This window comes from Mobula birostris, unplaced genomic scaffold (assembly GCF_030028105.1).
Source record: "Mobula birostris isolate sMobBir1 unplaced genomic scaffold, sMobBir1.hap1 scaffold_361, whole genome shotgun sequence".
NCBI classification, from domain to species: domain Eukaryota; kingdom Metazoa; phylum Chordata; class Chondrichthyes; order Myliobatiformes; family Myliobatidae; genus Mobula; species Mobula birostris.
The window spans coordinates 144,282-159,177 of record NW_027276683.1 but is presented as its reverse complement, the minus strand read 5'-3'; the positions used below and the strand labels follow the sequence as shown (position 1 = coordinate 159,177).

Genomic DNA, 14,896 nt, shown 5'->3' with positions numbered 1-14,896 from the left:
CAGTTGTCATTTGCACATGTGCAAGTTGTTGTGGGCTTGCATGAATTCTATTATGGATTAATGATATGCTTGCAAGAAAATGAATCTCAGGGCTGTATGTGGTGCCATATATGCAGTTGGATAATAAATTTACTTTGAACTTTTGAGATCACCCACCATTCACTCTCCCATACTTTGTAATTTGTATTTATAAGCCCATTTTATTGTAACACCCAAAATTCTAAACAACAGCATTATTGATCCAAAACTTTGATTATTGGCTTCAGAAAATGCCATCAGAAAATAGGAGATCAAGGAAGATTTAGGGAGAGAATTTGAAGAATGTAGTGCAGTTAAATGGTGTGAATAGAATTTGCAGAGTGCCACTGACTGGAATCAGACACAAACCAAGCCAATGCACCTCTTGTAATTTAACATTTTAAGTCCAGTTCTGTTGCATCTGCATTGTGAGTATGAGGCAAAATGTATCCTTAGGATGTTGTCTGTAGAATTGAATGGAACATTCTTTGAGATGTGGTTCAATTGAAGCCTATTATTTCCCTTTCTATTCCGGTCTCTGAGTTACTGCCAACTTTCATTAGCTCAGCATGGTAGCATAGCACTTAGCATAACACTTTACAGCTCAGGGTTCAGTTCCCACTGCTGTCTCTAAGGAGTTTATACTTTTTCTCCATGACCATGTGCCTTCCCTCCAGGTTCTCTTGTTTCCTCCCACATTCCAAAAATGTAAGTGTTAGTGAGTTATGGGCGTGCTATGTTGGAGGTGGAAGCTTGGTGAATCTTGCACTGGGGTTAGTCATTACATGAACAATGCAATTCAGTATACATTTTGATGTACTGTACATGTGACAAATGTTAATTTTTCATCTCTATCTCTTTTTTCATTCTGTATCTGCCCAGTAGGTTAATTTATATGGTTCTTGTGTATAAATTTGCAGATCTTTCACTATTCTAAGACTTGTTTTTCCATTTAGAAAAACATTCCTTTTTGTCTCTTGGATTAGATGGTGGGTCACCTGGTTCTTGCTTATATTGTATTACTTCTGTAGTTTTGGACAAGTTCATAATCTGTCAGTTTGCAACATTCTGATGCTATTTACATATTGCCAACAGCCCACTCAAGGTTAACTATTAATGTGGTATTGTAGTTTTTCATGCAGCACCTTGTGTTGCTGTTTTTGGTTGTGAATTCGGATGGGATGAACCGGCATATAACTGCTTCAAAATTTTCTTTAACTTGCTCTTTTATCAGGTGGTTTGGGCTTGCTTGGAGCTTACACAGATAGTGACGATGAGGACAGTCCCGAGACTGAGCCACAGGAGGTGGAGCCACGGTCCAGTAAACCTGCAGACATTGACAGCACATTGGCAAATTTCATGGCGGTGAGGATTATACTAGCATTAACCTTTTTAGTGTTGCCTCTCGTTCCTCTTGTTCTTCTTCCTCCTCTTCCCCACTTCTCCCCAGCACTGTCCAATTGTATCTTTTCTCTTCATACTCAGTGCTCGATCACTCTTTAAGTAGGTTGCTGAGAGGGTACCAGTGAATCGTCACCTTGGCCTTTTCACTCCATCCTCACTTTGACCATGTTCTGACTTCCCCAGGGTGCTCCCCGCTTCACCATTTTCCAATCTCAACTTTTCCTTTCCTTTCCATGCTAATCGTGACTTTCCCTTCCTGTAAGTGGGACTGAGATATTTCTGAGGTTGCACCATGAAGGAGGCACTGGGTCGCGGATGTACTTTGAGTCTAATGTTTGTCTTCTGCCCACAGGAAATTGATGCAATTACAGCACCTCTGCCCGTTTCTGAATCAGCTCCTTCCACTGAGGCAAAAGCTCCGGCACCAACACCTCCACGTCCAGAACCCAAACCTTTATTAAATGCTCAGAAAGCTACAAACAACCATGTTGATAATGAAGTGAATGCAGTGGTGGTGAGCAGTAACATGGCAGCTGATTGGCACTATGATACACAGTATTCACTGGCTGGAGGTATGTGCTACATTAATTTTATGCTTGGTCAAAACCTGCTCTTTATGGTTCTTTAATACAGTCAGAGAGCAATATAGGGCTGAACCTATATCCCTCTAAACCCTACATCTTCGTGTACCTCTTCAAGTACTTTTTAAGTTATACTATTATACCTGCCTCTGCCCTTTCCATATACAGGATTCATTGGATAACCAAGAATAACACTGCTTCGGATATAGGCTGTAGCTACAGAACCTAGGACTCTGTATCTCCCTCTGCAACTGGATCCTCAACTTCCTAACTGGAAGACCTCAATGTGTGCCTCTACTCTACACCCACGTGGCTAGGCACAGCTCAAACGTCAACTATAAATTTGCTGATGATACAACCATTATTGGTAGAATTTCAGATGGTGATGAAAGGGCATACAGGAGTGAGATATATAAATTAAATCAAGTTTAATTATCATTCAACTTGTACATTAATACAGCTGAACGAGACAGCATTCCTCTGGGGCCAAGGTGCGAAACACTCAAAATAGCAAGCAGATTTAAAAATAGTGAGCAAAGAAGCATATTCACTCGGAGGAGGCAGGCGGGGGGTGGGGGTTGAGGAGCATATAGGCCAAGACCCTGAGCAACGATGTTCAGCAATCAATGGTACAGTTTCCTGGCAGAGCGCAGACTCACGTAATCCAGCCTGTCATTCCACTGCTCTAACACGGGAGGACAGCTTCACTGGGAGAGGCCAGGACCGAGCCGAGCATGGATATCACACTGCAGTGTTTCTGCAACTCTCACCTGGTCTGCAGCAGCAGGAAAGCCTGAGGTTGTGGTAAGGACGAGGCCTCAAGCCAAGGCTACACAGCTTCCATGTCAACTGCCCCTCCACCATACAAGGGTGACGGGCCTGCAGCAACTTACATTGTCGCTGTCCAACAGAGTCTTGCAATTGCAAGTGAAATGTCCATGACAATCTCCCACCATTATAGTGCACCAACTTCGCTTACGAGTAGCAGGCAGCAACACGGTCTGCGACCAGGTCAGCTTCTCCGACATCCCGGTGGGCTCAGCTAACACCTGTCTAGTCACTCAATCACTGATAGAGTAGCCCTGTAGTACCCTAAGTTCTTGGAATAGAATTATCTTGCAATCATAAAAAACAAACTTTATAAAGAGAAAAGCACTTTTGGTAGGCCCCTGACGTGCCGCTGTTTTTGCACGCATCGAAACAGTTGCAAGAAAATGTTTGTGAACTTTTGCAATTACCTGGTTTTCTGTATCAGTTACTCTGAAATTTTGGTTTTGTCAACTGAAACACTCAAAACTTTTACAAATGTACCATGGAGAGCATTCTGACTAGCTGCATCACCATCTGATATTTGGGGGGTGAAGGGCTACTGCAGAAGATGGAAATAAGTTGCAGAAAGCTGTAAAATTAGTTAGCTCCCTCATGGGTACTAGCCTCTGTAGGAACAGTGCCTTAGGAAGGCAGTGTCCATCGTTAAGAATCATCTCGTCCCAGGACATGCCCTCTTCACACTGTTAACATTGGGAAGGAAGTACAGAAGCCTGAAGATGCACTCTTGGCGATTCAGGAACAGCTTGTTCCCCTCTGCCATCCGATTTCTAAATGGATATTAAACCCATGAACACTACCTCAATACTTTTATTTGTTATTTTGCACTACTTATTTAAACATGACTATTTAATAGACATATGTATTTAACATATCTCAATTTTTCTCTATATTTATCATGTATTTCATTGTACTTCTGCCATAAAGTTAACAAATTTCATGACTTGTCCCGGTGATATTAAATCTGGTTGTGATATGTCATGTCTTGCTTAAACTTTACATAGGAATTAATAGAAGTGAGACTCTTAGCCTATTGTCTGTCAGCTCTTGGAAACAGCTAACAAACCAGTTATATCCAATCTTCTCCACCTCCCCTCCTTCCATGGTCCCTATTTTCCCTGGCTGTCTAAAATGCTTTCCATTTGTCCAATGTACTGAGAAGCACCAACATTTTCAACATGCAGCTTTCTATCTTTTTTATCCTATCCAGTGTCACTGTTCTCTTCATCTTAATGATTTTAACATATTCGGTGATACAACATGTTCCTTCAGCACTCCATGCATTCTCTCTGAATGCATGTGTATTTTTGTTCTTTTCTTTACAATTGACTTTTTTAATTTTAAATGACTTGCAAATCATTTTTCAAACATTCTTTGCACTTGTATTCTTTTTCAATTCCCTCAATATACTTTGTGTATTCTATCTGGTCTTCAACATATGCCTGTGCCAAATATCTTCTATACTACTGGGCAGTTCATGCCTTTTTCTTTTATCTTGTAATGGTTGGTTCCTATTCCTGTCTATTTTAAAGCTGGAATCTATCATAACCACAACATCATAACTGCTTATGGCTGCTTTGCCAAATTTCATGTTTTGTTTTTGCTGAATTCTAAGCTCTGCCCAATCCTCAGGCTTGTTAGTTTTTAATCATATCTTTATCGCTCTTCAATTTTTTTTAAAAAAATTGTTAACTTTTAGTCATAGTTGAGTCAATTTTCTTTTTGAATTTGACACCGAATAGCTTTGGCAAAAACACCTATTATTTAAAATGAATGAATAGTTGTCATCTTCTGAATTTTTCCTGTAACTATTCACAAAATGTAGCCAGCTGGTGGTTGCCACCGTACTTTGTGTCAAGTAGTCCCTTTTAATCCATTCTGGGTTGAGTGTCAAGCTAGCAACTGGGCCTTGTAAACAAAAAGCAGACATGCTAAAGAAGCGGCAAAGTTGCCACTTGATGAGCCACAAAGCGTGGAAGAGGATCAACAGCTCGCAAAATGTGGGGGAACGTCACGTGATGACGTGGGATTGAGACGTATGAATCCAGCTCTCCCGTAAAAAATCAGCAAAGTACCGTTTAAACAAAGCAAAGTTAATAAATACTTTCCGAAAACTACTTATAAACTTCTCAAGACTATTTTATGATATGCCTTGTAAATCGCAACAGAAGAAGTCTGCCGTTGTGAAGTCGCCACGAGACGAGAAGAAAAAAAGGCCTACTGCAGCGATGGATCCTTGGACTCAGGTTGGATCTCCTTTGGAGGAGACACGTTTTATCTCTGGCGTAGAAGAACAGAGAGCAATGGCGGCGGTAGCAGTCCCTGGGAAGATGATGCCGGAACTGCGCATGCGCAAAGAAGTTGGCATGCGCAAATCGATACAACTTAAAACTACAAGAACCGACGGTCACTGAAAGCGAAAGTGACTCAGATTCAGAATCGGGTTCCGCAGAGAACACAGATGAAGGAGAGGAGGAAGAACTGGAAGAAAATAAAAGTAAAGGATATGATGGAGACATAAAAGAGGCTTTATTGCAAGTAATGACTGAATTAAAAGGAGTAAAAATAGAGATTACAAACATGAAGCTGAGCTATGATAAGGCTATGAGAAGACAGGAGAAAATGGATAAGAAACTTCAAATGTTGGAAAGAACAATGGAGCATATTAACGACAGAGTGGAAAATGATATGCTTGTCTGGAAAACGGAAAGTAATCGACTGTTGGAAAAAGTGGGCGTGCTGGAAAATTTTAGTAGACAAAATAATATTAAGATTGTTGGTCTTAAAGAAGGTATAGAGGGAGACAATCCAGCAGAATTTTTTCAAAGATGGATCCCAGAAACTTTGCAAATGAAAGAGGAAGACCGATCAATTGAAATTGAATGAGCACATAGAGCTCTAAGACCAAAACCACAAGATGACCAATATCCACGATCAATTTTAATAAAATGTTTGAGATTTCAAGACAAAGAAAGGATTCTATGGGCGGCTGCTCAAGCTGCCAAGAATAGAAAAGGGCCATTGATGATAGAAGGGAACAAAATTTTTTTCTACCCTGACATAAGTTATGAACTTTTGAAGAGAAGGAAGAAATCTAATCCAGTGAAAAAATTCCTTTGGGATCACGGTTATCAATTTATACTGCGCTATCCTGCAACCTTGAAGATTTTTTTGGCTGCCGGAGAAAAAAGATATTTTGACAACTACCAGAAAGCGGAGAAGTTTGTGCAAGATTCTTTGAAGATACAAGAACAAACCCAGGGGAGCGAAATGAATTAAAGATGAAGATTTTGTCAAGGAATAGACTTGGTGAATTTTTAAAGGCGAAAGAATATATAAATATATTATTAATTATATGATAGAGGGGAAGAAAGGTTAAAGTTTAGAATATTAGTTGGGAATAGTGATATTAATTTTTTTGTTACGGGGGAGCTGGAAGAAATACTGACCAATCGCTACGGAATTAGCCACGACCCGCAAAATGGAGGGGGGTAGTGCTGTGCTTTTTTTCATTCACAACATTAGTAGAGGGGTATTTTGTTGTTTTTCTTTTTGTATCTTATCTATCTTTCATTTCTTTCTTTTTGCCTGGATGATTGGGAGGGAAACACATAGCAACACGGTGAAGTTTAAAGAGATTCCCCAAGGAACTATGAGAGTTAAGATGTTAAGTAACGTTTTAGATTGGAGTAACTTCGTTAAGAATAATGACTAACTTATTGAATTTTTTGAGTTTTAATGTTAATGGGCTTAATGGACCGGTGGAAAGAAAAAGAACTTTAACACATATTAAGAAAATGAAGGTAGATTTAGCCTTCTTGCAGGAAACGCATCTAACAGAAACAGAACATCAGAAATTAAAGAGAGATTGGGTGGGTAGTGTTGTTGCAGCTACATTTAATTCAAGAGCGAGGGGAGTAGCAATTTTGATTAATAAAACCTTACCAATTGACAAAATGTAATAATCGATTCTGCAGGGAGATATGTGATTAAAAACTGTCAACTTTTTTCGGAATTATGGACTCTCATGAATATTTATGCACCAAATGAAAATGATGCAAAATTTATACAAGAAGCTTTTTTGAATTTGGCTGATGCACATGAAAAAATATTAATAGGAGGAGATTTTAATTTTTGCTTAGACCCAGTCTTAGATAGATCAACTAAGGCTGTTACAAAATCGAAGGTAGTAAAACTAACTTTATCATTGATGAAAGATTTAAATTTGATTGATATATAGAGAAGAATCAATCCCAAAGAAAGAGATATTCGTTCTATTCTAATAGACACAAAAATTACTCAAGGATAGATTTTTTCCTATTACCAATCAATATTCAACACAGAGTGAAAAATATGGAATATAAGGCAAGAATATTGTCAGATCACTCTCCTTTATTAATGACAACAATAATGACTGATAAGGAAGAAGTGACTTATAGGTGGAGATTTAATTCAACGTTATTAAAACATCAAGATTTTTGTGATTTTATGAAAAAACATCCAATTTTTTTTGGATACAAGCTCATTCAGTGGATGATAAATTTATACTATGGGATTCGATGAAAGCATATTTGAGGGGTCAGATAATAAGTTATACGTCTAAAATTAAGAAAATATATGGCAGAACTAGATCAATTGGAAAAAGAAATTACAAAATTAGAAAAAGAATCTCAAAGACATACGACAGAAGAAAAACAGACAACTTGTCACTAAGTTACAATATAATATGCTTCAGACATGTAGAATGGAAAAAGCAATCATGAGAACTAAACAAAGGTATTATGAGTTAGGTGAGAGAGCACACAAAATTCTTGCTTGGCAGTTGAAGACAGAACAGGCTTCCAAAACGATAAATGCAATTAGAACAAGTGCAAATAAAATTACTTATAAACCTTTAAAAATTAATGAAACCTTCAAAAGTTTCTATTCTGAATTATATCAATCGGAATCACAAAATGAGATAGAAGGGTTTTTATCACAAGTAACTCTTCCAAAATTGAATTCGGAAGAACAGAAGGGATTAGATATGCCTTTTACATTAAAAGAGGTTGAAGAAGCTTTAGGATCACTTCAAAGTAATAAATCTCTAGGAGAGGATGGTTTTCGACCTGAATTTTATAAAAAGTTTAAAGATTTATTATTTCCTCCTTTTATGGAGTTAATACGTCAAGCGGAAAAAACACATAAACTCCCAGAATCTCTCTCAACAGCGCTTGTAATAGTATTGCCAAAAAAAGATAGAGATCCTTTAAAACCGGCATCATATAGGCCTATTTCTTTGTTGAACACGGATTATAAAATAATAGCAAAAATTTTATCAAATAGATTGTCTAAATATTTACCAAAATTAATACATAAGGATCAAACAGGATTTATGAAAAATAGACAATTGGCAGATAATGTAACTCGGCTACTCAGTATAATTCATTTGGCACAAAAAAGGGAGGAGATGAGTATAGTAGTAGCCTTGGATGCAGAAAAAGCGTTTGATAGATTGGAATGGGATTTTTTATTTAAAGTATTAGAAAAATATGGGTTAGGAACCCCTTTTATAAACTGGATTAAAACTTTAAATACTAACCCTAATGCTAAAGTAGTGAGAAATAGTCAAATTTCAACACCATTCCAGTTAAGAAGGTCAACTAGACAAGGTTGTCCATTATCACCTGCTTTATTTGTATTGGCGATAGAACCATTAGCAGAACTAATTAGAACTGATTCAGATATTAAGGGTTTTAGAGTTAATCAGGAGGAATATAAAATTAATCTATTTGCTGATGATGTTTTGATTTATTTAACAAACCCACAGCATTGGTTACATGAGTTATCTTGTAGATTGGATGAATATGGGAAAGTATCAGGGTATAAAATAAATTGGGATAAAAGTGAAATTTTACCTCTTACTAAAGGAGACTATAGCCAATGTCGATTAGTAACCCAATTTAGAGGGCCGGTAAATGGTATTAAGTATTTAGGTATAAGACTTGATAATGATGTAAAGAATTTATATAAATTTAATTATTTACCACTATTGAAAAAAATTCAAGAAGATCTTGACAAATGGATGATACTACCAATAACATTAGTGGGTAGAGTCAATGTTGTAAAAATGAATATATTTCCTAGATTACAGTATTTGTTTCAAACATTACCACTACAAGTGCCGCAGAAATTTTTTCAAGAGTTAAATAAATGTGTGAGAAAATTTCTTTGGAAAGGTAAGATGTCAAGAATATCATTGGAAAAATTGACATGGAAATTTGAGTTAGGAGGGTTACAACTTCCAAACTTTAAGAATTATCATAAAGCAAATCAACTTAGATTTATTGCATCTTTCTTTGACGAACAAAAACCGGCATGGATTAGAATAGAATTAGATAAGATAGGAGAAAGTATACCTGAAGATTTTATATATAAATGGGAATCTAAATGGATACAGGAAAAGAAAGAATCTCCTATATTAAAACATTTGATTGATCTATGGAATAAGATAAACGTTGATAATGAAATAAAGAAATCTTTATTAGCAAGGAGACCTTTGATTCAAAACAGACTTACTCCTTTTACAATGAATAATCAACTGTTATATAATTGGTACCAAAAAGGGATTAGATCTATAGGAGACTGTTATGAACGAGGTATATTGATGACATTTGAACAATTAATGAATAAATATAAAATATCAAATAACAAATTGCCTTCAATTAAGGGCTTATTTAAAAGACAAACTGGGTCAAACAATGTTTTTGCCAAAACCCAATGAAATTGAAATTTTAATTCAAAAAGGAAAAATTTAAAAATGTATTTCTTTTATGTATAATTTGATTCAAAAACAGGCAATTAAACAAGGAATCCGCAAGTCAAACCAAAAATGGGAAACAGATCTGAATATTAATATTGATGAAACAAAATGGTCAAGACTGTGTCTTGACAGTATAACAAATACAATAAACGTACGACTTAGATTAGTACAATACAATTTTTTACACCAATTATATATTACACCGCAAAAAATAAATAGATTAAATTCAAACTTATCTGATCAATGCTTTCGATGTAATCAAGAAATTGGTACTTTCTTACATTCTATTTGGTCTTGTTCCAAAATTCAACCTTTCTGGATAAATTTAAGAGTTTTATTGGAACAAATTACTGGAACTCAACTTCCACATAACCCTATTTATTTCTATTAGGTGATATTGAAGGGATAAAACCAAAACTTAAACTGAATAAGTATCAGAAAGAATTTATAAAAATTGCATTGGCAGTAGCCAAGAAGGCTATAGCAGTTACTTGAAAATCGGATTCGTATTTAAGTATGGATCGTTGGAATAATGAAATTTCTAGTTGTATTCCACTCGAAAAAATTACTTATAATTTAAGAGAAATATGATACATTTTTGAATATTTGGTGCCCATATTTACAAAAGATAGGATGGCATGTTTAGTTGCTCCGATGATAAAGATGTTGGTCCCCTGGGGAAAGTAATAAATAAATATACTGAATTTATTTTGAATCCCATGGAGCATGTGGAAACTCTGCAATATCCAGGCAGTTCTTCTTTCTTCTTTCTTTTTCTTTTTTTTTTCTTTTTCAGATAGGGGTATATATCGGGGGGAAGGGTTAAGGGGAGGGGGGGGACGGTAGATATTATCTTTCTATGTAATCTTTTCGAAAACTCAATAAAAATTATATTTAAAAAAAACAGTTCCCAAAATGTGAGGAGGGCTTGATTTGGTATGGCTTATGATCACATAAAAGTGATGGTCATTGTTGGGTGTTATCCTAATCATTGGAGAATTGTGCTGAACAAGGGTAAGCTTTGGATGATGTAAATTCCCTGGTAACAGAAAGTGTTCTGTTCTCTTATTGCTACAGTTAATGTGGAGATGGGTGACTGGCAAGAGGTGTGGGATGAGAACACAGGCTGTTACTACTACTGGAACATTCAAACCAATGAAGTGACATGGGAATTACCCCAATACCTGGCCACTCAGCTTCAAGGACTCCATTACCAGGCCAGGTGGGTACTTTGCCACAACACAGTAGACTTCCAATGCACAGTCCACTGAAAAAAATGATATGCTATAAATTGCCCTAAACTCCCACATCCTGATCCATCAAGGGAGACTGAGCCATATTGCAGACCAGAATTTAAATCATTTGAATCATCTCTGGTTCTGGCTTGCCCCCAGTGGGCAAGGCAGATTAGAAAAATTGAGTGCAAGTTGTGAAATTCTGTTTTCTGCTCAGTTCTCTTCCCCAGACCTTGTAATCCTAAAATTGAGCCTACCCAATAATTGAATGCTTGCCTTGATTTTAACATGTGTGCCCTCTGTCAAACTATGGAGTGTTTTGGCTTTGTGGAATACTTGGAAATGCACACTTGACGGTTGTTCACATTCGTTTCTATCTTCCATGAGAGAAAGTTAAACAGTGTTAATGAAGAAGGCGCAGCAGTGGCAAACCCCGAGTCTCATTTTGAGGGCGTTGAAACTAATGGACGGAGAGACCTGAACTGTGCAAGAGGATCGAGGGATCGGGGCCAGACAGGGCCCACATCTCCTTGGGTCAGCAATTGATGCCAGCAATCAGTGGAAAAAATGTTAATTTTACAGTGTTTCTAACCAAAGAATGGTCTGCAATTCTCCACTCCTAGCATAGTGTGAAAAGTGAAGGGCTGTCTCGCCAGGGGGTCCGACACCTCGATATACACGAGCAGGGGTGATACGACCAGTGGCTCGACGCTGGCTAGTGCAAGTGGTGATCTTAGACCTACCTGTGTCTGTTCCTGTATTCGTTTACTGTTGAGGGCGTGCAAAAGGTAATGGATTGGCATTCTGATATGCCACACAAAGGTTTTAGGCTAAGTATGATGGCACAATGTAATTTTGGGTCAGCTTGTAATATTGCAACAACACAATTGCCAAGGCGGAGTTGGATTAATTCTCTTCAGCTCATAAGTGGGACATCTCAAAAATAGTTGCAAGGATGTCTGCCTATAATTTAACAGGGCAGAGGTGAGACCGCACCTGGAGTACTGTATACAGCTTTGAAATCAGCCAAGGATATCATCTTTGGGAGGTATTTGAGTAGGATGGGGCCTAAATTTTCAGTGTCTTGGGCAAAGTAAATTGCCATGAAACACAAATCTCCCCTGGTTGCAGAATGTAGAAATTGTCTTCAGGTATAAGGGGGTCATCATTTAGGCATGCTGAATGTTCTTCACGAGGGAGGTGGGGGCGGGGTATGAACATGTTTGAGTATATTCAAGCCTGGGTGCTGAGGGTTACTGGTATATGGTGGGTATATATCATGGAACTGTAGGTATCAGCAAGACAAGTTAAGCTGAGCTGTAAATTCTCAGCACATGATGATTCATTTTATTGTCTTGTGGCTCTCACTTATACCTTATTATTCATTAATGACTCTTTAATGAAAGTGTCCCTCAGTTTTAATTCAAAGTGTCAGCCTCAGTAACCCCTGGTTAGAGTACTTGCAGGAAGAGAGCTGCGGTTTGAGCTAGCTTTACGTGAGTGATTTCTTCGTCACCTTGATGGATGTTTTGGAGCCCCTCAGTGGTCTATCTGCCCTAAGGAAAGTTTTGCCCCATTTGTTTGCAGCTTAGTGTAAGTCATGCTCTGGTATCATTCTTCTCAATCTGTGCTGTCTCCGGTTACTACTTTCGTGAAGTATGGCACTCCAGTTGCGGTCTAAGGAGGGCTTTATGTAACTTCTAGGATAAAGCTCTGAGCCCTGTCTGATGTTTTGAAATCAGTGTTGCCATTCAAAATGTCGCTTAGCAATCCATGGGGTGGGAAGGGGGATGGTGGTTGCAGGATTGGATATAATTGCCTATAACAATTGATGGAAAATCCATTGATTTGTTTTAAGTGCATGTTTCCAAGGAAGCATTAAGCAGCACAGGGAGAGACGCATGTTTTTGTGTATTGTCTTTCAGCTCCGTGGTTCTGTCTGCTGGTGAAGTGGAGAGCAGTTACCAACATGTGGGTGTCTATCACCATGACCAAACTCTGGCAAAGCCTGATGGCAGAAACCTTAAGAAGAAGGTAGGGGTGAATTAAGGTGATATCTTTTGCTTTCCCACAGGGCACAGGGGCAAGAGAAATAAAATTCTTGTGTGGAAGCCTACATTTGTTTCAGTGGGGCCATTGATGTGCAGGTAACTTTTGATTTATGCCCATGCTGGCGCCCTTAGGTATTATGTTTCTCAAATGTGTTTTTTCCTGCTTCCAAAGGAAGTTAACGAAAGTGTGTTTGCACTGACTGGTGAGAAGGAGGAACAGTTGGGCGTTGCTGCATCTTTGCTGGCTCCACTTATCCCAGAGGAGGTGAAAAAATCCGAGGAAAAGTGGCGGAAGAAATTGATTTGCCAGGAAGAACCTCAGGAAGAGGAGGAAGAGGAGAGTGCGAGTGGGGACACTGGACACATGGAAGAAGCCCCTCAGGAGGAGCGGCAGAGCTTGAATCAGGAGAGTGTGGAGGATGAAGAGGAGGGGGTGGAGAAAGAGGAAGAGGAGTATACACGGCAGTTGGAGCTGGTGCTGGAGAGGAAAAAGGTAAGATTACAGCACAAGAAGATTGTCCCTTTAAAGGCCTGACTAAACTATAATGAATGCAAAGCTCTCTGGTGTGTTTGAATTTCTAAACTGTATTTTTTTATTGAACAATTGTATTCTGTAGAGATAAAGGTAAATTAATATGGAGCTTTTTGAGGATGTTACCAGGATAGTTGATGAAGGAAAGACAGGTGTATTCTCCATGGGCTTTAGCAAGTCCTTTGACAAGGTCCCACATCTGCCAGTGGAAGTGGTGGATGTGGCCTTTATTTCACCATTTAAGACAAGTTTGGGTAAGTACATGGATAGGAGGGGTATGGAGGGCTATGATCCATTTGCAGATTGTTGAGACTGGGGGAGTGATAGTTTGGCATGGACTAGATGGGCCAAAGGACCTGTTCCTGGGTTGTGCTTTAGCTCTATTTTATGACAATAAGTTACTTTGTGTAATTCTATAAAACAATGCTAATGTTGACAATAACTTTAAAAGTTTCAGAAAAATGTGTGGTTTGAATAAAGCCGCAAATGCAGTAAGCTGTTTATATTCAATTACGTTAGTTTTTGTCATGTGCACGAGGATGCAATGAAATCTGTGCATAAGCTCGCAAAGTAAACAGTATACTGGCCTGTGCAATTGTCTCAGGCACGTGAAGCAAGATCTGTAAAGTGAAGGTGCTGTCAAAAATGAAATGTAAAACTAAATATCAAAATTACTATAAAGAGCAGTAAACACTTTTTTTTATAAAAAGCTAAATCAAATCAATATTTGGTGTGACTTTGCTTTTAAACTGCATCAATTCTCTTCCATACTGTCATAAAGCTTCATAAGAAAATCGGCTTGTAGGTTGTTCCAGGCATCTTGAAGAACTTGCCACAGGTCTTCTGCAGATTTTGCCTGTCTCACTTCTGTTTCTCTAGGGAATCACAGGCAGCCCCGGTGTTAAGATTGGGGCTCTATGGAGGCCATGTTGAACTCTTGTTCTTTTCACTGAAGATAGTTCTTTATGACAGTGGCCGTGTGTTTGGGGTCAGTGTCCTGCTGTAGAATGAAGTTGGGACCGATGAGACACCTCCCTGACGGTATTGCGTGATGGATGGGAATCTGCTTGGACTTCTCAGCATTGAGGATTCCATTAATTCTGACCAGAACACAAACTCAATTCGCGGGGAACCACCGGCATGCTTCACTGTTGGCTGCAAACTGCCTCTGTTTAAGCCAACAATTTCAAATTTTAACTCTTCAGTACAGAGCTCTTGCTGCCATGGTTCAGCACCCCCGTCCTTGTGTTTTTGGGCATAGATGAGTCTCTTGGCTTTGTTTTCACTTCGGAGGAATGGCTTTTTGGCAGTAACTCTTTCATGAAGACCACTTCTAACAAGACTTCGCCGGACTGTAGAGGGGTGTACTTGGATTCCAGTGGTGTCTGTGAGTTCAGAGCTGATAGCCATGCTGAACTTCTGATTTAGTAGGAATGTCAGTTTGA

The 14,896-nt window shown here is 38.4% G+C and overlaps 1 protein-coding gene across 4 annotated transcripts in view; it reads left to right on the top strand.

The window, feature by feature from the left end:
* The window catches only part of LOC140193046 (formin-binding protein 4-like), a 58,814-nt gene that overhangs the window by 17,358 nt on the left and 26,560 nt on the right, over positions 1-14,896 (top strand). For all 4 annotated transcript variants that reach the window (XM_072250490.1, XM_072250491.1, XM_072250489.1 and 1 more), the window contains 5 exons: positions 1,253-1,383; positions 1,775-1,994; positions 10,711-10,855; positions 12,794-12,902; positions 13,092-13,412. In XM_072250490.1, the coding sequence (XP_072106591.1) occupies positions 1,253-1,383; positions 1,775-1,994; positions 10,711-10,855; positions 12,794-12,902; positions 13,092-13,412 (926 nt within the window). The remainder of the gene's footprint in view (positions 1-1,252; positions 1,384-1,774; positions 1,995-10,710; positions 10,856-12,793; positions 12,903-13,091; positions 13,413-14,896) is intronic.